At 40.2% G+C, this 22,261-nt stretch overlaps 1 protein-coding gene across 5 annotated transcripts in view; it reads left to right on the top strand.

Annotated features, from left to right (window-relative positions):
• The window catches only part of LOC124970803 (ATP-binding cassette sub-family A member 17-like), a 114,418-nt gene that overhangs the window by 58,487 nt on the left and 33,670 nt on the right, over window positions 1-22,261 (top strand). For all 5 annotated transcript variants that reach the window (XR_007106193.1, XM_047534408.1, XM_047534407.1 and 2 more), the window contains exons 12-15: window positions 1,537-1,691; window positions 4,761-4,916; window positions 5,111-5,321; window positions 8,277-8,427. Coding sequence is in view for 4 of the 5 variants with exons in the window: in XM_047534408.1 (XP_047390364.1) it covers window positions 1,537-1,691; window positions 4,761-4,916; window positions 5,111-5,321; window positions 8,277-8,427 (673 nt within the window). In the remaining variant the exon portion in view is untranslated. The remainder of the gene's footprint in view (window positions 1-1,536; window positions 1,692-4,760; window positions 4,917-5,110; window positions 5,322-8,276; window positions 8,428-22,261) is intronic.

Below are 22,261 nucleotides of genomic sequence, written 5' to 3'. Positions count from 1 at the left end.
TAGTTCAGTGGTAGAGTGCTTGCCTAGCATGCAGAAGGCCCTGGGTTCAATTCCTAGCACTGTATAAATAAATAAATATGTGAGACAGTTGTGCATAAAGAATAACCTAAGCTCATATAGCAAAATGTTTACAGAGAATGATCTTTTATGATGGCATTTGTATGACCTTTGCTGTCCCAGGGAGGGGACATGCTGGAAATAGAACCCAGGACCTCTTATGCTGAGCTGTGTCCCCCACCTGTTTTTGTTGTCATTGTTGTTGTTGTTTGTTTGGGGGTTTTTGACACCAGGGATTGAACTCAGGAGCAATTGACCCCTGAGCCACATTCCTCAGCCGTGTTTTATATTTTATTTAGCCACAGGGTCCCTGAGTTGCTTAGCACTTCAATTTTGGTGAGGCTGGCTTTGAACTTCTAATCTTCCTGCCGCAGCCTCCCGAACTGCTGGAATTACAGGCATGCACTACCACACCTGGTTCCTGCATCCTTTTTAAATTTAATTTGATACAAGTTCTCATTAAATTGCCCAGGCTAGCCTTGAGCCTATGATCCTCCTGCCTCAGCCTCCCCAAGTATTAGAATTACAAATGTGTGCCATTACATCTGGTTCCTTTGTTTTCTTTATTATATCTTTTTTTTCTTTTCCAACCTTGTTGCAGCAAAAATTTATTGCCCTTTTCAACCTAACAAGAATAAAGACAAAGATGGTATGTAGGTAGGCAGGTTTCGAAGTTGTACACAGGCTGTATCAGTCAGTTTTTTGCCTTTGTGATCTAAATACCTGACAAAAGCAACTTAAAGGAGGAAAGGTTTATTTTGGCTCATGATTTCAGAGGTTGTAGTCCCTGATTGACTGGCTCCATTGCATGGTTGGCTGGGTCTAAAACGTAGTGCCCATGGCTTGCCCCCAGTGACCTATTTCCTCCAACCATGTCCCATGTGCCTATAGTTTCTACCACCTCCCCTAGTCAGACTCCTCACGATCCAGTCACTTCCCAAAAGCCCATCTCTGAACCTCGCTGCACTGGGGACCAAGCCTTCAACACAGGAGATTGGGGGACATTCCAGTCCAGACCATAACACTGGCATGTGTTTAGTGGTGTGTGCAGTCATTCACTGATGATATTTTGGGGGAACCAGAGATAAGTAAGTCATAAACCTTGTCTTCAAGCATCTTTATTCAAAACTGTTAGTGTCCCCAAAGACTTTTCTCTTTCACCATATTTACTATTCATCCAAATCACTGTTTAATCCTTACAGTAGTATAATTTGCTTTACAAGTGCCTATGTTGTTTTATTCACTTAACTAGCAGGAAGAGGAGTGGCACCTCTTATTTCTAATAATGTCCACATGTCCTCATACGCTGTCACACACGTTCATTGGATGTTAGTGGCTGACTACTGGTGGCAATGAAGTAGAACAAAGGTGGTCTGGGAGAACGAGCAAGCAAAGCAGGGATAATTATCATTAGGTCTTTGTACTGACTCCTGCGCTGACCAAAGATGACTTTGGGCTATCTCTTCCACTTTGTTCTAGGTCTTATTTCCCCTTCAAGTGGACAGGCATATGTCAATGGATATGAGATTTCAAAAGACATGGTTCAAATCAGGAAGAACATAGGCTGGTGCCCCCAACACGATATTTTATTTGACAACTTCACAGTAGCAGAACATCTTTCTTTTTATGCTCAGGTGAGTTGGAGAATAACTGAAATTTGTTTCGTCTGTGTCTATTCTTGGCAATGGTGAGATATACTGCAACTCTCTGATTAACCCTGGGAAAGTCTTTTAGGAGAAAACTCATGTTTCTCTACTCTCAACACTTCTGACACCAAACATGGGGATAGGGGTGGTTCCCACACCAACCAATTCTCCAAATATCAACTGGGTATCCTAAGATTGAGTTCTGATACTAACTACCTGGAGGGAGTACAGACCCCCGAGAGTAAAGGCTTATTCCCACAAGATTGCCATCCCTCTGCTTCAGATGCCAATTACAAGTCCTTGTCACCTATACTTGTGGTGAGCTGGCTATCAATCAAGGGTTCCCACAGCCCCCTCATCAGGTTCAGTAATTTACTACAACAGCTCACAAAACTCAGGGAAACATTTACTTACATTGACCAGTTTATTGTCCAGGGAATTATAAAGAATACAGATGAACACTCAGAAGATATACCTAGAGTAAGGGATGTGGGAAGGTGTTCAAGGTACACCCTTCCAGGACAATACCCTCCTAACACCTTAAAATGTTCACTAATCCAGAAGTTCTTCAGTCTCCATAACCTAGAGATTATTTATCTGGGCTTTATTATGTAGGTATTACTGATTATTAGTTCAATCACCAACCTCTTTCCCACTCCCTGGAGAACAGGGAATGGGACTCAGAGTTCTGAGCATGTAATCATGGCTTGGTCATTCTGGTGACTAACCCTCATCCTAAGTCTGACCAAGAACCTACCAACACATCTCATGCAGGTCCTGGCGGCACAGGCTTGTAATCACAGCTGCTCAGGAGGCTGAGGCATAAGAATTGTAAGTTCAAGGCAACTTAGTGAAATCCTATCTCAAAATAAACAATAAAAAAAAGGATTGGGGATGTGTCTCAGTGCTAAAACACCCCAGGTTCAATCCTTAGCACAAAAAAAAGTCACCTCGGGTTAAAACATAAAACACTCCTATAACCCAGAAAATTTCCAGGTCTCTAGGGTCAGTACAGCAGATGAAGTCATGTATCAAGTCAAAGGCTAAATGTTAGACTAAATATTAGAACTAGAATTCTTACTATTCATGAAGTTACAAGGACTTTAGGAACACTTTCTCAGGAAGCAGGGCAGAAATCAAATATGTATTTCTTGTTATCATAGTCTTAGAACTTTTGCTGGACACTGTTCCCAAATATTCAGGAAAGGGGAGGGGCATGATTTCTAGAAACCATTACATTTTAATTTTTTATATTTATTTTTATATTTTATGGAAATAAAATTCACATAACATAAAAATCATTATTTTACTCATTTTATGATGTCCAGACTTGTCTCACTTAGTACTATGTTTTTAAAGTTTTTCCACATCTTAAGACTTCACTGCTTTTATTTATTTTCGTAGTACTAAAGATTGAATTCAGGGCCTTACACATGGTAGGCAACCATTGAGCTACATCCCCAGCCCTTTGTTTCATTATTATGTCAAGGTAGGGTTTAAACTGTCTAGGCTGGCCTCGGATTTGTGATCCTTCTGCCCCGGCATCCTGAGTAGCGAGGGTTACAGGTGGGCGACACCAGGCCCAGCAGTAGCTAAAATGTAATAGCTGACTCCATCTCCATCGCATGTACAGAGCAACTTTTGTTTACGCATTCATCAGTTGGTGTAAATCTGAGTTATTTCTACCCTTTGGTCATTTTTAATAGCTGCTATTAACTTTGCTGTAAAGTTTTGTTTGAACATCTGTTTTTGGTTATTTGGGGAATATCTCTAGGAGCAAAAATCACAAATTGTGATAACTATATTTTTAACTCTTTTCTCTTTTTTTACTTTTTAAGAAACCGCCAGTGTAGTGGGTGTGAAGTATTATCTCTGGGTTTGTGTTACATTTCCCTGATGACTGGTGATGGCATCTTTTCATGTGTTTGTTGGCTGTTAGTATACTTCTTTGGAAAAGTGTCCAAGTCCTTTGCTCATTCTTCACCTGGGTTGTTCATCTTTTTGTAGTTGAGTTGTAAGACATATATTTATTAGATGCTAGATACTAGACCCTTATCAAATATATGGTCTGTCATTTTTCTCCCATTCTGTGCATTGACTTTTCTTTTTATTGATGGATTTTTCTTTTTTGAGACAAGGTTTCACTGTGGCATGATCCTCCTGCCTCAGCCTCCCAAGTAGTTGGGATTACAAACATGTGCCATCACTCCCAGCAACAGTGTTCTTTTTTTACACAGAAGTTTTAAATTTTTTAAAATATATATTTTTAGTTGTATATGAACACAATGCCTTTACTTTATTTTTGTGTGGTACTGAGGATCAAACCCAGTGCCTCGTAAATGCAAGTGCTCTACCACTGAGCTATAGCCCCAGCCCCAAAAGTTTTGAATTTTGATGTCCTCTAATTTGTTTAATTTTTTCTCATTAACTGTGCTTTTGAAAACCATTGTCTAGGATCTCTGAGTGTCTAGAGTTTTTATTGGGATTTTATTACGTAGACATGAATAATTGGCTCATTGGTCATGTGATTGAACACAATCTCCAGTCTCCCTCCACTCCCCTGAGGTGGGGAGGTCAGGTTGATATCTTATGACTCAGAACCTCTAATCACATGGCTGGTGTTTCTGGCATAACCAGCCACTATCCTGAGTTACCTCCTTATCATAAACTTGGTGTGACCTGAGAGACTCACCTCAAGTAACAAACACACTGTTATCACTTGGGAAGCTCCAGAGATTTAGAGGCTTCCTCCCAGGAACCAAAGACAAAAGCCAGACAGATTCTTTATTATGAAACACATTGATTTTTCATGAGTGCAACAACCCCAGTACTCATGAGATAAATCCTACTTGGTCATAATGCATTATCCTTTTAACATACTGCTATATTACACAGAATCATAATGCAGAAGTTTTTTGTCTCTCTTTCCCCAAAAGTATTAAGTTTCTTACATATTTTTCATGTGTATATGTTCTGTATATACATGCAAAATGTTGGTTGGACAGAGTTGGGTCCCCTCTGCAGCGCTGGTCTCACCTCCTGCCCCTGCCCTTTCAGCTGAAAGGCCTGTCTCAGCAGAAGTGCCCTGAAGAAGTCAAGCAGATGCTGCACATCCTCAATCTGGAGGACAAGCGCAACTTGCTGTGCAGGTTCCTGAGTGGGGGCATGAAGCGCAAGCTGTCCGTCGGCATCGCCCTCATAGCGGGCTCCAAGGTACGGGGCACTGGGGCCCAGCCTCCACCTGACACAGTGGACAGACACAGGCTGCAAGCCCAGAGGCCTCAGGCTCTAGAACTCAAGCCAGCTCTGCAAATCCCTTGACTCCAGCCCTGGGGTCCCACAACACAGCCACCCTGGACCTGGGATGTGGCTCTCCCATCGTCACCAGGTTGTACCCCTGTCCCCAGGTGCTGATCCTGGACGAGCCCACCTCAGGCATGGACGCCATCTCCAGGAGGGCCATCTGGGACCTTCTTCAGCAGCAGAAGAGTGACCGCACCATCCTGCTGACCACCCACTTCATGGACGAGGCCGACCTGCTGGGGGACCGCATCGCCATCATGGCCAAGGGGGAGCTGCAGTGCTGTGGGTCATCGCTGTTCCTCAAGCAGAAATATGGTGAGCAGCGAGCAGTAGCCCAGTCTCAGTCCAGGATGGGTGACACCACTGTCTGCTGGGCTGAGAGGCACTGCCCACTGTTAGCCTCTGGGAAGGGCCCTGAGACCAGCAGAGAGAGGCCTCCTCTAGACCTCTGTTCTGTTGCCCCCATGGAGGGCTTTTGAAGATGAGGAGGGTATAATTTTAAGTCTCTGAAATTTGGGGTCAGAGGACTTGCTGTTTGATTGCCTCTTTATCCAGGTGGCCAAGTTAGTTTATCCTTTCTTAGCCTTGATTTTCTAATCATAAAATGAAGATTAAATTATCATGTTCCTCAAATAGTGAAAAAGTGTGTGAGAAAGCATTATACAAGAGAGAACTGTTAGCCAGGCACAGTGGCCTGTAATCCCAGTGGCTCAGGAGGCTGAGGCAGGAGGATCATGAGTTCAAAGCCAGCCTCAGCAAAAGTGAGGTGCTAAGCAACTCAGTGAGACCCTGTCTCTAAATGAAATACAAAATAGGGCTGGAGATGTGACTCAGTGGTCAAGTGCCCCTGAGTTCAATCCCCACTACCCTCCCCCACAAAAAAAGAGTGAACTGTTGTTTCCACAGCTGATTATAAAACTTACCAGTGGCCTACTTCAAACATCCTTCCGTTGACTCCATGCTCACTTAGCTCTTTACATGTCTCTGGTGCTCGTTTGCACCATTCCTAGCTCTAACCATCTCCATCTTTTTTCTTTCTTTATTTACCAACTATAATGTCTCATTCAATCTCTTGGCTTTAAACACCTTCTCTCTGTGAAGGTGTGTATCTCTAGCTTCAACCTCTCTTGAATTTCAGGTCTGTATATCTAACCACCAAGCCCACAACTCCACTTAGACATTGTCCTTGTCCATTTTCTGTTGCTATAACAGAATACCTGAGAATGGCTAATTTATAAGGAAAGAGGGTTATGATTCTGGAGGCTGGGAAGTCCAGGATTGGGCAACAACATCTGATAGGGGTCTTATGCTGATTTAGCTCATGTTAGAAAGCAGAATAGCAAGTGAGTGCCTGTGGAATAGAAGCAAGAGAAAGAGGAGGAAGTGGAACCTGATATATGACGATCTACTGTCTTCATAACTAATCCAGTCCCTTGAGAGTGAGAACTCATTCCCAGAAGAAAGGTATTAATCCATTCCTGAGGACTCTACCTTCATGACCCAAACACCTCTCGCTAGGCCCCACCCCACAACACTGCTCATTGGGGTACCAAGCCTCCACATGAGTTTTGGTAGGGATAGACCATATTCAAACCATTGCAGGTATTGATGGACCTCTCAGACTTGTGCAAAGTCTAGCAGAACTGAGACCCTGCTCTCTCCCACCAAACCTGTTCTTCCTGCAGCCTTCATCTCAGTAAAGGCAACTCCACTCTTCACAGTGCTTGGTGAAAACCTAGAGGTCCCCTGACCTGTTTCTCTCACAGCCCATCTTTGATGCATCTGCAAACCCTGTGTAGGTTTTACCTTCAGAATATATCCAGGTTTTGTCCACTTCTCCCTATCTCTGAGCATGTTTTAGCACCCTGGTCCAGGTCACCATCTCCTTCCATTTGGATTATTGGGGATGTTTCCTAACCCCTCTTCCAGCCACTGAACTTGAACTTCCTTACTCTCTTCTCAACCCACTTGTCAAAAAGTGAGCACCTGGGCTGGGGTTGTGGTTTAGTGGTAGAGCACTTGCCTAGTGTGTGTGAGGCACTGGGTTTGATTTTCAGCACTGCATATAAATTAATTAATTAAATAAAGGTCCATTGACAACTAGGGAAAAATATTTTTTTAAAAAGTGAGCACTTGGGGCTGAGGAGATAGCTCAGTCGGTAGAGTGCTTGCCTAGCAAGCACAAGGCCCTGGGTTCAATCCCCAGCACCCAAAAAAAAAAAAAAAAAAAAAAGCGAGCACTTGCCGGGTGCCATGGTGCACACCTATAATCCCAGCTACTTGGGAGGCTGGGCAGGAAGATCACAAGTTCAAGGCCAGCCTGGGCAACATAAGAGAGATCCTGTCTCAGAAAATAAAAAGGGCTATGATGTAGCCTAGTGATAGGGCTCCCTTGGGTTAATTCCCCAGTACCACCAAAGGAAAAAGAAAAGGCCAAAGCTCTGAAAGTGGTCGACAGGACCTTGCTGACTTGGCCCTGTCACCTCTGACCTTGTTTCCTGGTTCCTACTTCCTGGCTCTTCTCCTCTGCCCACACTCCAGACGGAGAGACTGTCCTCCTCCTCAGGCCACCACCTGGCCATCCTTATGCCAGTGTCACTGTCTCGGTGAGGCTTTCCTTCATCCTGTGTAAGACCACATCCCGACACTTCCTGTCCCCTCTCTTTATTTCTCCATTGTCACTTTTCACTCGTACTCTATAGATTTTACTTATTTATCTTGTTTGTTACCTGCCTCCTATCCCCTTTAGTGAACACTCCATGGGATTAGGGATTTTTTACTGCTATCTTAGTACCTAGAATAGTGCCTGTCACCTTTGGTCTCAAGAAATGTTTGTTGAATGAATACATGTCCAGCATGGCAGCAGAATGTGTCACTGATTTCTGAAAGAATGTTTCAAATGCTATACGGTATGTATCCTCAAAAATATGATGTGATTTTGATACAGGTATCAAGGCCTCTGCCTTCCAAGTGTTTACTTCCCCCAGTTAGTTATCCCTTAAAGGGACAGTTGCCCTTAATGCAATGATCCTTCATATTGCCTAGCATTGCTAAATTTGTCAGTCACCTCCCAATTCTGGAGCAGAAGGGTAAATTCCAGAATAGCATTATAGAACTTCTGATGCAGTCAGTTCAATATTGTTTAAACTTGACCCCACAGGACTCTCCAGCATCTCTTTCCCCCAGAGCTGTCCCATTCTGAGCTACAGAAAACTAAGTGTGACCCAAGAAGAGAAGTATAAAGAGTAAAATGGTTTCATGGTGTTTCAGGTGCAGGATACTATATGACTTTACTGAAAAATCCTTACTGTGACAAAGAGAAGCTTTCTCGTCTTATTTATCATCACATACCAAATGCAGTTTTGGAATCCAGCATTGGAGAAGAATTAATATATATACTTCCTAAAGAGCACATTCACAGGTATGCACTAAGAAGCTACCCATAGCCACAGAAATCTATGTTCTTCCCACGTGCCCACATGCAAAACACACATCCTTCCTAAGACTTTTCCCCTCTCAAAAATCACATCCCTATAACTGAATCAGCTCAAGACTCAGGATCTCATTGTATTGTGTCTAGGTACAGGGGGTACAGATAAGACTTCTTAGGTGTGGTACTTGGGTTCAGTGCCTTGGGTATGATTTTTTGGTACCAGGCATTAAACCCAGCAGCACTTAACCAGTGAGCCACATCCCCAACCCTTTTTAAATTTGGGGACAGGATTTTGCTAAGTTGCATAGTGCCTGGCTAAATTGTTGTTTCTGCTTGGAACTTTTGATCCTCCTGCCTTAGCCTCCCGAGCTCCTGGAATTACAGGCATGCTACCACAGGGCTTGGGAGGTATGATTCTTAATTTGAAGACCTTGGACTAACAGAAGTTAACTGATCCATATAACCCAAAGCATTGAACATGCAATGATGAGACAGAGGTAGGATAATACCATTCAGAAACAGGAAAAATAAGGGGCACATAACAGCTATTATTCTGTAGCAATTTGTAATTCTAGGTGGACATGTGTCACCAATTTCTGTTTGTTTAGAGCCAGGTCACATATATTGTTTAGAACACAGTTCTGTTTCCTAGAAAGGGATTTTGATCAGCCCTTGGCTCCATCTATTTGCTGTTAACTCTACCTCCTGAATAATTCTTTCTTTTCTTTTTTAAAAAATATATATATTATTTTAGTTGTAGATGGACACAATACCTTTATTTATGTGATGCAGAGAATCGAACCCAATGCCTCACACATACTAGGCAAGTACTCTGCCACTGAGTCACTGCCCCACCCTACTTTCTTTTCTTAAAAAAAGAAAAAAAAAACTGATGTTTGAAGCCAAAGGGGTACTTAACCACTGAGCCACATCCCCAGCCCTATTTTGTATTTTATTTAGAGACAGGGTCTCACTGAGTTGCTGAGCACCTCACTTTTGCTGAGGCTGGCCTTGAACTTGCAGTCCTCCTGCTTTACCTCCTGAGCCACTGGGATTACAGGCCTGCCCCACCGTGACCAGCTTCTTCTTCTTCTTCTTTTTTTTTATAGTAGGTATATGTAGGTATTTTTATTCATGCATTATAGTTGTGTATAATGATGGGATTTGTTGTTACATATTCATATAAGCACACAATACAACAGTATAATCTGGCTAACATCATCCCCTAGTATTTCCCTTTTCCCTTCCCTCCTCCTTCCCTCTACTCCACTGATCTCCATTTGATTTTCATGTGATGCCCCCACCTTCCTTTTCCTTTTTCCTCTCTAGCTTCCACATATGAGAGAAACATGACCCTGACCATCCAAGTCTGACTTATTTCACTTAACATTATGGTCGCTAGTTCTATCTATTTTCCTACAGATGACACAATTTCATTTTTCTCTATGACTGAATAAAACTTCATTGTGTATACATACCACATTTTCTTTATCCATTAACAGACACCTGTTATTGCATATTGTGCTGCAATAAACAGTATGCGTGTATAGCATGCTGACCTTTAAGATAAATACCAAGGAACTGTATAGCTGGATTATATGATGGTCCCATTCCTAGTCTTTTTATTTTGTTTTGTTTTTGTTTGGTACCCGGGATTGAACCAAAGGTTGCATAACCACTGAGCCACATTTTTTTAAAAATTTTTGAGACAGGGTTTCACTAGGTTCCTTATAGCCTTGCTAAATTGAGGAGGCTGGCCTTGAACCTTAGCCTCTCCAGCTGCTGGTATTACAGGTGTGTGCCACCACACCCAGCTCCATTCCTAGTCTTTTGAGGAAACACCATACTGATTTCCATAGTGGTTGTACTAATATACAATCCTACCAAAAGTATAAATGTGTTCCTTTTTCTCCACAATCTCTCCAACTTTAGTATTGTTTGTATTTTTGATGACTGCCGTCCTAATTGGTGTGAGATGAAAACTCAGTTTTTTAAAAAATATCTGCACACAGTTTTATATATAATGCAGCATCTTGCCTAGCATTGTGAGGCACTGAGTTCAGTTCTCAGCACTGCATATAAATAATAAATAAATAAAATAAAGGTCAGTGTAGTTTTCATTTGCATTTCCCTAATTGCTAGTGATGTTGAACATTTTTTCATATACTTGTTGGTATTTTTTGAGGCATTGTGAATGGAATTGTTTTCCTGATTTCTTTCTCAGAAGATATACTGTTCATATATAGGAAAGATAATTATTTTTTGTGTTGATTTCATAGCCTGCTGCTTTGCTGCATTTATTAACCATAGCAGTCTTTTGGTGGAACTTTTTGGATATTCTACATATAGGATCATACCATCTGCAAACAATAATACTTTGACTTCTTCTCTTCCTATTTTGAGCCCTTTTATTTCCTTCTCTTGCCTAATTGCTCTGGTTAGAATTTCTAGTACTGTATTGCATAGGAGTTGTGGGAATGGAATCTGTATCTTGTTCCATATTTTAAATGAAATGCTATCAGTTTTTCCCCATTTACTATGAGGTTGGCTTTGGATTTTCATTTAGCCTTTATGATACTGAGGTAAATACCTTTTATTCCTAGTTTCTCCAGTGTTTTTATTATGAATGGGTGCTGAGTTTTGTCAAAGGCCTTCTCTGCATCTATTGAGATGACTGTGCTTTTTGCTCACACTTACTGATTTGTGTATATTAAACCATCCTTGCATCCCTGGGATAAAAAAAACTTGGTCATGATGTACAATCTACTTAATAAGTTGTTGAATGTGATTTGTTAACATTTTATTAAGGATCTTTGCATCCAACTTTAATAGGAATATTGGTCTGTATTTTTTAAAAATATTTTATTTTAGTTGTAGGTGGACACAGTACGTTTATTTTATTTATACAGGGTGCTGAGGATCGAACCCAGTGCCTCAGTATGCTAGGGGAGTGTTCCACCACTGAGCCACAGCCGCAGTACTGGTCTGTAGTTTTCTTTCCTTGAAGTGTCCTTATCTGGTTTTGGTATGAAGGTGATGCTGGCTTCATTGAATAAATTTCTATTTCATGGAATAATGTGAGGAGCAATGGCATTAATTCTTCTTTAAAGATCTGGTAGAATCCAGCTGAGAATTCATCTGGTCCTGAGCTTTTTTTGTCGGAAGACTTTTTATTACTGCTTCTATCTCATTGCTGGTTATTGGTCTGTTTAGGTTTTCTGTCCTCTTGTTCAATTATGGCAGGTCATATATGTCCAGAAATGCTTCTTCTAAGTTATCCAATTTATTGGAGTATAAGTTTTCAAAATAATCCTTAATGATCTTCTGTATTTCTATGATATCTGAGGTGATTTCTCCTTTCTGATTACTAATTTTGTTAATTTGGCTCTTTACTTTTTCTTTTGGTTAGTTTGGCTAAGGGCTTATAAATCATGTTTGTCTTTTCAAATAACCAATTCTTCATTTCACTGATTCTTTGAATTTTTTTATTCTTAATTTCGTTGATTTTTGGCTCTGATCTTAATTATTTCCTTCTACCAGTTTTGAAATTGGTACATTCTTGTTTTTCAGGGACATTGAGATGCATCATTAGGTTGTTTATCTGGGTTCTTTCTGATCTTCTTATTAGGCACTCAGAGCAATAAACTTTTTTTTAAGGACCATCTTCATAGTGTCCTAGGTTCTGGTATGTTGTATCACTATTCTTGTTTGATTCTAAGAATTTTTAAATTTCTCCCCTGATTTCTTTGATTACCCATTTATTATCCAAAAGTGTATTGTTATTCAGTCTCCCTGTGTTGATATGGTACCTGTAGGGTTTTTGGCGTTGATTTTAAATTCACTTCATTATGATCAAATATGATGCAAGGAATTATATGAAATGTTTTTGCATTTGCTAAGAGTTGCTTTGTGAGCTAAAATATGACCTATTTTGGAGAAAGTTCCATGGACTGAGAAGAAAGTGTATTTGTGAATTGTTTGATTAAACAGTTTATAGATTTCTGTCAAATCCATTTGATTTATAATTTTTTAGGTATGAAGAGTCTTTTTACTGAGTTTAGGTTTGGATAACCTATCTATCAGTGAGAGGTGTATTGAAATCACCCAGTATTATTGTACTGGGGTCTGTCTGAGTCTTTGAGTAGTATATGTTTGATGTAATTAGGTAGACCAACATTTGGGGCATAAATATTTACTATCATTATGTATTATTGTTGAATTGTTCCCTTTAACTGTATGAAGTGACCTTCCTTTTCTCTTCTGGTTAACTTTGGCTTGAAGTTTGTTTTGTCAGATATGAAAGTAGCTACAATAAATAGCTGTGATCTAGATCTAGCATTAAAGTAAACAGCAGGTTTTGACTATGACATCTACAACACAATAACTGCAACCATATGAATGGTGGGGGCAGGAGTTATAAAAACCACATAGTTCTAAAAGATGGTAAAAATACAGTTGCTTAAGAGAAGAAATGTGACAGGAAGGTAGAAGAAAGTTTAGAATGTTCAAAAGGTGAGAGAATGTGGAAGGAATGTAACAAGTGATGGCTTCAAAGGAGGAGAAAAACATAGAAAGCAAAGTAAAGGGAGAGAGAAATAGAGAGCAAGAGAATTTGACTGTTTGTAGGAAAAGAAAGGAGACAAAGAGAAACAAAAGCAAAATACACCAAAAAAACCCCCACCTAACTCTCAAAATAACTACCATCAAAAATGGTAACCCCCCCCCTCAAAAAAATAAATAAATAAAAGGAATGAAATGGAAGAATTGTTTCCCCTGAGGGAGTCAGAGCTATGACAAGGAGGATGGTCACTGCCTGTGCCTGGCAGCCCTCTCTTTCTCCTCCTGGGCTGTGTGGGCAGGGACACTTGTGCACGAGCTGGGAGTCGTTAATCCTGTCCTCTTTCTGTGTTGCTCATTGCACTGCCATCTGGAGCGGCCTAAAACTGAAGCTGGTTGAAATCACTCTCAGCTTCCCTTCTCACCAGTATAAGGCAGGATGGAATGGGAAGTACTGGTCCGTGAGTTTTGTCCAGACAGACCAGATGTGTGCATTCCCAGGATGGGACGATTGTAGAATTATAAGATGGGGGAGTCCAGCAGCTGAGGCTTAGGTCTAATCAGGACTTAGGAACTTCATTGGGTGGTATCTGCTCCAGAGAAATCAAATCAGCACACCCACAGGGTCAGGCAGATGCCAGTCTCTACTGAGTCTGGATCTTAGGGCCTTGCAAGAATTCTGTTCAAGGGACAGGGGAGCCAGCCCTCTATAGGTCTCACATACTCTGTTTCCAGGCTTAGTCCTGGTGTATTTCCACCCAACTATTCATTTCCCAACCCTCTTCAGCGGGTCACATTAGCCACCAGACTCAAAGGAAAAGCAAGTTGCATTCCCCTCCATATTTCTGTCTTGAATTCCCCCAGGAACAATCTTCTCTGTGCCTGTTTCACTCGCGTGCTGCTCGGTGCACTCTAAACCCTAGGATAGGCACTTGCTGGTACAGTATGACAATGTTTGCTGTAATCTCACAGGCTCCTTAAGATGGCTCCAAGCAAGGCTGCAGTTGTAGCTCAGTGGTAGAGCATTTGCCTAAGCAGTTGTGAGGCCCTGGGTTTGAGCCTCGGCACCACATAAAAATAAAGGTGTCCACTTACAACTAAAAAATCTTTTTTTTAAAAAAGTTTAACATCCATCTATATATGGTGTCCATCTACAACTTAAAAAAAAAAAAAAAATGACTCCTGCCTCAGCTCTCCACTTGCCAATTGGGAAGCAGAACACTCTTCAAATACCGGTTTGCTTTGCAGACTTCAGATCAGCTAAGTTCTGCTGCTTTTCTGATCTATAGGTTTTTCCCTGCCAAATCTGTCCACTGTGTTTCTCTCTGTTTATATGATCCTTACACTCTGTGGTGAACCAGGGCTGTTACTGTGACTGCTCTGCCACTCCTGCAAATAGCTTAGCTTCAAGGTACTCTTTCTTATTCTTTGTTCAGTGTACCTGAATTTCTGAGTCACTTAACTCTGACTGTCCAGTGTTGAATTTCAGTAAATTCCCTCTTTCAGCAACCTCGCTGAGAAGCAGTACTCCCACTGCTGGAGTCCCAAACCACAAAACAACTAGAAGTGCAGCCTTCCTCTAATCGGCCATCTTGAATATCCAAAGTCTCTTTTCATGTTGGGTTCTATCCCTTTTTGTCCAAGCTGTTACAATTTATTTAAATACCTTGTAGGTTTCCTTCATATCAGATTGTGAAATATACATTGTTAGAATAAAACCACATTCACAATCTTCACCTTGGATTGAGTGCGAGCCCTGGTGATGTGGAAAAATTCCTGTAAGATTTGTAGAAGCCTTCATCCAGATGGTAGAGTCTGTAAGCCATGGTGTACTGCTAGAATTTATCAGTTGGCTCTCAGTGAAGGACCTCATAGCTCTTTATCCTCTAATAATATTTTATTGACTTAACTTTAGCTTTTATTTTTGCCCTGAGACCTTTGAAAACCTTTGTAAGCTGGAAAGACTGTCCTGGGTTCTCTATATTTTCTCTTAACTTCTGTCAAACATTTGATTATTTCATATTTTTAGTTTCTCACATTATTTATCATAGATACATATAATAAACCAGTTAGCACTTTCCACATTATAACGAGAAATCTCCATAGGAATTCATGCATAAGTTCATTAAATGCCTTTTCAATCTTTGATGTTACTCTAGCTGGAAGTGTTCCCAAATCTGCTGCTGCTAAGTAACATGAAGAATAAAGATTTCTTCACTGTTACTCCAGCCTCTGTCTGGAGTTCTCTTGAGACTTTTCTTGCCTTCACCCCACTATTTCCAAAGTCATATCATATGTTCTAGGGGTTTTTTTTAACAGTACTTTTTGGTACCAAAGTGTATGTGTGTATGTGTGTGTGAGAGGGATTTATTTATTTAATGTGCATGTATGTGGTACTGGGAATTGAATTCTGGAGTGTTCTCCCACTGAACCACATCCCCAGCCCTTTTTATTTTTTGAGGCAGGATTTTGTTAAATTGCTCAGGCAAACTTCAAACTTGAGATCCTCTTGCCTCTGCCCCAGAGTAGCTGGGATTGCAGGTGTGCACTACCACACTTAGCTAGTTGTATGTAACAACTAATTGGAGATAACAAATTACCTCAAATTTTGCTGACTTAAAATGACAACCATTTTACAGCTTGTTGTGATTCTGTAGATTGACTGGGCTCAGCCAGACAGTTTTATACTCCATAAAATGTTGTCTGGGGTCTAGAATGAGTTGGAATGTGCTGGATAGCTCATTCTCACCTCTGTGATGACGGTGCTGGATATGAACTAGGAGCTCACTAGGGCCGACTGGAGTATTCAGTACTTCTCTCCACATGGCCTCTTTAGGTAACTTGGGTTTCTCATAGCACAGCAGGGAGGATCCAAGAAGGGGCATCCTCAAAGTGAGTGTTCCAAAGGGAGGAAAGGAAACAGCCAACGCTCATAAGTCCTGCTCAGAAATGTCAAAACCAGGCTGGGGTTGTGGCTCAGTAGTGGAGCCCTTGCCTGTCACAGGTGAGGCCCTGGGTTCAATACTCAGCCCCACATATAAATAAATAAAATGAAAGATCAATTGACAACTAAAAAAATATTTAAAGAAAGATACATATATATATATATATGTATATGAGGTGAACACTAACAAAACCAAATGAAGTCAAAATCTTCACAACCACGTTCAAAATTATAGCATCCTTCCATTAGTTATTAATAGTATAAGTATGGCACCATCATCACACCTGATTTACATGCCATCACCAGAAACTGCATACCACAGCAGCAGAACTCCCATTCTCTCCAGTGCCTATGGAGTGTTTACCATAACGCACTGTGTACTCGACTACAAAATAAGCCCAAATAAATTTCAAACTACTGGGGCTGATGTTGATGGAGCAGAGCACAAGAGCAAGCAGTTTCTGGTGGAACTGATCCGTGTCTTCCAGAAGTGCCGGTTGTTGGGCAATGTGCTCATCACCTTGAAGAGGTATGATGGTCACACTAAACTCATTTCAAGGAAAGGTTCTGTGGAGGGCTGTTGAGCACTCAAAGAGTTTCTTCAGAACTAGTGTTGGAGAAAAGATTAGCAGAGTGGTGAGGTCCACAGTTGTGAGTAAGACTCAGCAGGACCATTTGAACCTATCTCAGACTGTGCAGATGGGCTACGAGAGGGACAAAGAGCAAGAGCAGGAAGAGCAGCGTGCTCAGTGAGGGCATTGGCATTGCTGGCTAGCCACTTTCCAGTTCACCCTTGGACGGCTAGTTTTCCTTTAATTTTTTTTTTTTTTTTTTTTTTTTTGGTCACAAAACTAGGTTTCTGGTTCTCCCATCATAACTATTTTCACTTGAGATTAGGATCATTTTGGGGAAAGGAAGAGTTGCAGTGTTTTTAGGGTAATTGTGATGAGCTAATTTATTTTAATCGGCACCTCATGTATACTGTTGGATTATAGTTTTTATTTCTTTATTATTATTATTTTATGGTACTGGGGATTGAACCTAGGCACTGTACCACTGAGACACATCCCCAGCCAGGTCGTTATTTATTTTTTAGTTTGTTTTTTGAGATAGGGTCTCACTAAATTGCTGAGGCTATCCTTGAACTTGTGATCCTTCTGTCTTAGCCTCCTGAGTTGCTGGGATTAAGGGCATGCACCATCCCTTCTGGTGTGGATTATAGTTTTAAAAAGTCTCTAGTCTCTCTGGGAAGAGTGGTATATCACTAAACCTGTCTATATCAGCAAAAAAAAATCCATATAGGTTGAGGTCACTGACTACAATATGAGTAAATTAGAAATTGATTATAAGTCAGGTACAGTGGCACATGCCTGTAATCCCAGCGACTTGGGAGTCTAAGGAAGGAGGATTGCAAGTTCAGAACCAGCCTCAGCAATTAAGCAAGGCCCTAAGCAATTTAGTAAGACCCTGTCTCAAAATAAAAAATAAAAAGAACTGGGGATGTAGCTCAATGGTAAAGTGCCCCTGGGTTCAATCCCCAGTACAAAAAAAAAAAAAAAAAAAAATTGATTACAGCAAGATATTTTAAAAATCTGCAAATGAAGTTAACATACTTTTGTATAGCCCATGGGTTGAAGAAACTGAAAAATATTTTTAGCTGAATGATAATAAAACACAACATATAAAAAACTTTCAGATGCTGCTGAAGCAGTGCTTACAGGAAAATTTGTAGCTCTTAAAAACTTCCATTATGGAGCTGAGGTTGTGGCTCAAAGGTAGAGCACTCACCTAGCACATGTGAGGCACTGGGTTTGATCCTCAGCACCACATATAAATAAATAGAATGAAAGTATTGTGTCCACCTACAACTAAAAATATATATATGTATGTATTTTTTATTTTATATATTTTTAATGAATATATATATATATTTTAAAAATTCATTAGAAAAGAAGAACTCTGACCCCACAAAAAAGAAAAAGAGGAAAGCTTAGCTGAACACAGTGGCACACATCTGCAATGCCAGTGACTCTGTAGGCTGCAGCAAGTTCAAGGCCAGCCTGGACAATTTAGTGAGACACTGTCTCAAAATAAAAAGGGCTAGGATGTAGCTCTATGGTAAAGTGCCCTGGGTTCAATCTCCAATACTGCCAAAAAGAAAAGAAAAGGGGGAAAAAACAATCATCTAAGTTTCCAACTGAAGAAGTGGAAAAAAATTGAATGCAGAAGAGAAAAAGTGATAACTACAAGGAGAGAAAACAATGAAATGGGAAATAAAAAAAGGAGAAAACCTAAAAAGCCAAATGTTGTTTATTTTAAAAGATTAATAAAATTGATGAACCCCTAGGAAATTTATAAACTGTGTTTTAGTCAGCTATTTTGCTACTGTGACTTAAAGATCTAATGAGAACAACTGTGGAGGAGGAAAAGTTTATTGAGGGCTCACAGTTTCAGAGGTCTTAGTCCATAGAAGATTGGCTCCATTCCTCGGGGCTGGAGGTGAGGCAGAACAGCGTGATGGAAGAGTGTGGCAGAGGGAAGCAGCTCATATGTTGATCAGAAAGCAGAGAGAAAGACTCAACTCACCAGATACAAATATATACCCCAAAGCCATGCCCCAGTTCTCACCTCCTCCAGCACACCTGCCACTTCAGTTACCATTCAGTTAATCTCTGTGATTGATTGGGTTAAGACTCTCACAACCCAGTCATTTCTTCTCTGAACCTTCTTAAATTGTCTCATATGTGAGCTTTTAGGAAACACCTCACATCCAAATCATAACAAACCATTAAAGAAAAATAAAATTAAACAATCTGAGGAATGAAAAGATCACTGTAATTGCAGAGCCTAGAATTATAAAAGGATAAGAAAACATCATGAATAAATAAGTCAATAAAATAAACTGATTACTTAGTAAATATTCTTATCAAAACTAACACAAAATGAAGTAGAAAATCTGAATGCTCATACATCTATTCATAATATTAAATTTGAAATAAAAAATATTCCCAAGGGCTAGTGATATAGCTAAATGGTATTATGCTTGCCTAGCGTATGTGAAGTCCTGAGTTCTAATCCCAGCTCTGCAAATACAAATAAAAATTAAATATAAAATGAAAATATTTCCAAAAAGAAAATTCTGGATGCTATCAAACATTGAAGAAAATAATCCTAATCTTTTAGAAAATAGAAATGAGAGCCTCTCCCAACTAATTTCAAGAACAGCACATCCCTAATACCAAAACCAGGAAGAGGTATGACAACAGAATATTACAGATTTCATATTCCTCATGAACATAGATACAAAAGTCTTTAACAAAATATGAGTTGGTGATGGCTTATCTAGAGGCTCCAGAATGACTTAATTCACATATCTAGTGCCTTGAGAGGGATTTCTGGAAGAAACTAAAACATATCGTGTCCTCTCCAGCGTTAACAGGTTCATGGTGAGGTGACATCTCACTCAGCTTAGACCTCTCAGAGAAATCGAGACACTAAAGCTTCCTTTGTCTTATTGTACCTTAACCAAACAAGTCACTAAGGCCTACCTAGATAAGAGAATGAGAATTAAGCTCCACTTCTCAATAGAGGGAGTGAAGAATTTTTAGCAATCTTTTATCTGCTGTGTTATCCAAAATAAAGTATATGTCCAGAAACAGAACATAGAGAAGAATGTTTATAGCTGCTTTATAAATAAGCTTTCTGACTTGGAAACAATTCAAATGTCAAACAGCAGAGGAATAGATATATTTCTTCTTTTGTATACTGTTCCACAATTAATAAAAACAAAGGATCCATGCATGCAACGACATGGTTCATTCTCAAAAACATGTTGCAAGGATGAAGGTGGATACAAAAAAGACTGTATGCGGGGGCTGGAGTTGTGGCTCAATGGTAGAGCACTTGCTTGGCATGTGTGAGTCCCTGGGTTTGAGCTTCAGCACTATATATGTGTGTGTATGTGTGTATATATAAATAAATAATAAAAGACCCATTGACAACTAAAAAAATATTTAAAAAAATACTGTATGATTCCTTTTATATTAAGAGCAAAAACAGACAAAACACTTTAATAGAAATCACCTGAGGGGCTGGGATTTTGGCTCAGTGGTAGAGCCTTTGCCTATCATGTGTGAGGCACTGGGTTCAATTCTCAGCACCACATAGATATAAATGAAGGTTCATCAACAACTAATAAAAATATTTAAAAAAAATCACCTGAAAGCAAGAGAGGGACTCATCAGATATGTATGAGGGCATTTTCTGGGGTAATGGAAATGTTCTGTGTCTTTTTTTTCCCCAGTACTGGGGACTGAATCCAGGGGTACTCTTACCACCTAGCTACATTCCCAGCAATTTTTATTTTGAGATAGGGTCTTACAAAGCTGCTGAAGCTGGCCTCAAACTTGCTATCTTCCTGCCTCAGTCTCCTGGGTTGGTGGGATTACAGGCATGTACCACCATACCCAGCTACCCTCTGTCTCAATTGGATTGAGACCATATAATTACTGTTAACACAAAAAGACCGGGCCCAATGCAGAGTTCATGAATCAGCTCAGCTCTTTTATTCAGGAATGGAGTCATGGTTCTGATGGACCCACTTTCCTGGTGTAAAATGAGCCACTGGCCAAAGGAGGAGTTTGGGCTTATATAGGTTATACTTGGAGGGGATTTAGTGAACATGTCAGTTTGGGCACTTAGGAAGTTGAGTTGGTGGGCTGGGGGTCAGTGGCTAGCACTGGAGAGGAGTTATCTTGGAAGAAAATATTGTTTCCCAGAGACTATCATTCTAGGTTTGATGAAACACTTTTTCTCCACCAGTGGCCAGCATCTGAAGAGGGTTTATCTTGAAAGAGATGAAAGCCATCAATGTATGGCTTTCTTTTTCACTCCCTTTCCACAGGCCACACTACTTTGGCTCTTTTTTTTTTTTTATTTTTCATATCCAGCAATTGCCAAAGTTTATCCAACTGTACTAAGCACATGAAAACAGGACACTTTACTATATGTAAATTGTGCCTCAGTTTTCTTAAAAGGGCACAATAACCTTGTTGGCAAGACAGTAGCAATGACATGAGTATAATTTCAGTACCTGAAAACTGAATAAAAAAGATAGAACATATTGATGATATATGGTATATAGTTTTTGTTTTTGTTGTTGTTGTTGTTGTTTTGGTACCAGGGATTGAACCCAGGGGCACTTAACCACTGTGCCACATCCCCAGCCCTCTTTATTTTTTATCGTGAGACAGGGTCTTGCTAAGTAACTGAGGGTGTCTTAGAATTTGCCTCAGCCACTGGCACTACTGGGATTATAGGTGTGTGCCGTCTTGCCCAGCCAGCACATAGTATTTGATAAATATTTAATACAGGTTGCTACTTTGCTAAGTGTTTTTACATTTATCTCAGTCTTTTAGAAAGTATTTTTGTAGCTGTCAATGGACCTTTATTTTATTTATTTATATGCAGTGCTGATAATTGAACCCAGTGTCTCACACATGCTAGGCAAGCACTTTACCACTGAGCTATAACCCCAACCCATATTTATCTCAGTTTACAGAAACTCTGTGAATTATGTAATATCTGTTTTATACAGGTGAGAAAATGTTTGGAAAGATGATATGACTAGCCCAGAGTTACACTAGTAAGTGGCAGAGTCTGGACTCAAACCAAGCCCTATTAATTCACAATTTAAGCCGTTAATCACCATCTGCCTGCAGGGACACACACAGAGCAAGAGCTTCAAAAGGGCACTTGGCATATAGGTTGGTTTCTTAAAAGCAGACTTAATACTGGGTGTGGGAGAACAGAAGCCTTCAATTGTAGAAGTTTTTGATAGGTGTCTTAACCTCATTCAAAAATACACAAATCATTCACATTTTTAAATATCGAAGACATGGAAGAGGAAGGGTTCAAGGTTAGCAGACAGTTAAGGATTTAGCAGACTGTTCAGCATAATAGTTGAAAGGCCTAAGTGTTGGTCCTAGCTTTGCTGCTTCTGGCCTTGTGACCTCAGTGAAGTTTCTTGACCTCTCAGTTCTGTCTTTAGTGAGCTGTTAAAAGGATACACAGAGTTAATACATGTAAAAGGGACAAGAATGGCCCCTGGTATGAAGTAAGCACTCCAGAAATTGTATTTTTTTTTCCCTACTCAAAAGTGAATTAATGATTACTTTGAATCTATATAATGAGCTCAGTTGTTTTAGGTTATCCCTACAAGAACCTTCTGAAGTCAATGCCATTATTCTTGTTCAAGCCCAAGTTATGAAGCTAGAGCTTGACAAGGTTGGAATTTGAACAGAAATCTTGACTGGTGCCTTT

The sequence above is a fragment of the Sciurus carolinensis genome, chromosome 18 (genome assembly GCF_902686445.1).
Source record: "Sciurus carolinensis chromosome 18, mSciCar1.2, whole genome shotgun sequence".
Classification (NCBI taxonomy): domain Eukaryota; kingdom Metazoa; phylum Chordata; class Mammalia; order Rodentia; family Sciuridae; genus Sciurus; species Sciurus carolinensis.
This window is presented reverse-complemented; position numbering and strand designations above follow the sequence as displayed.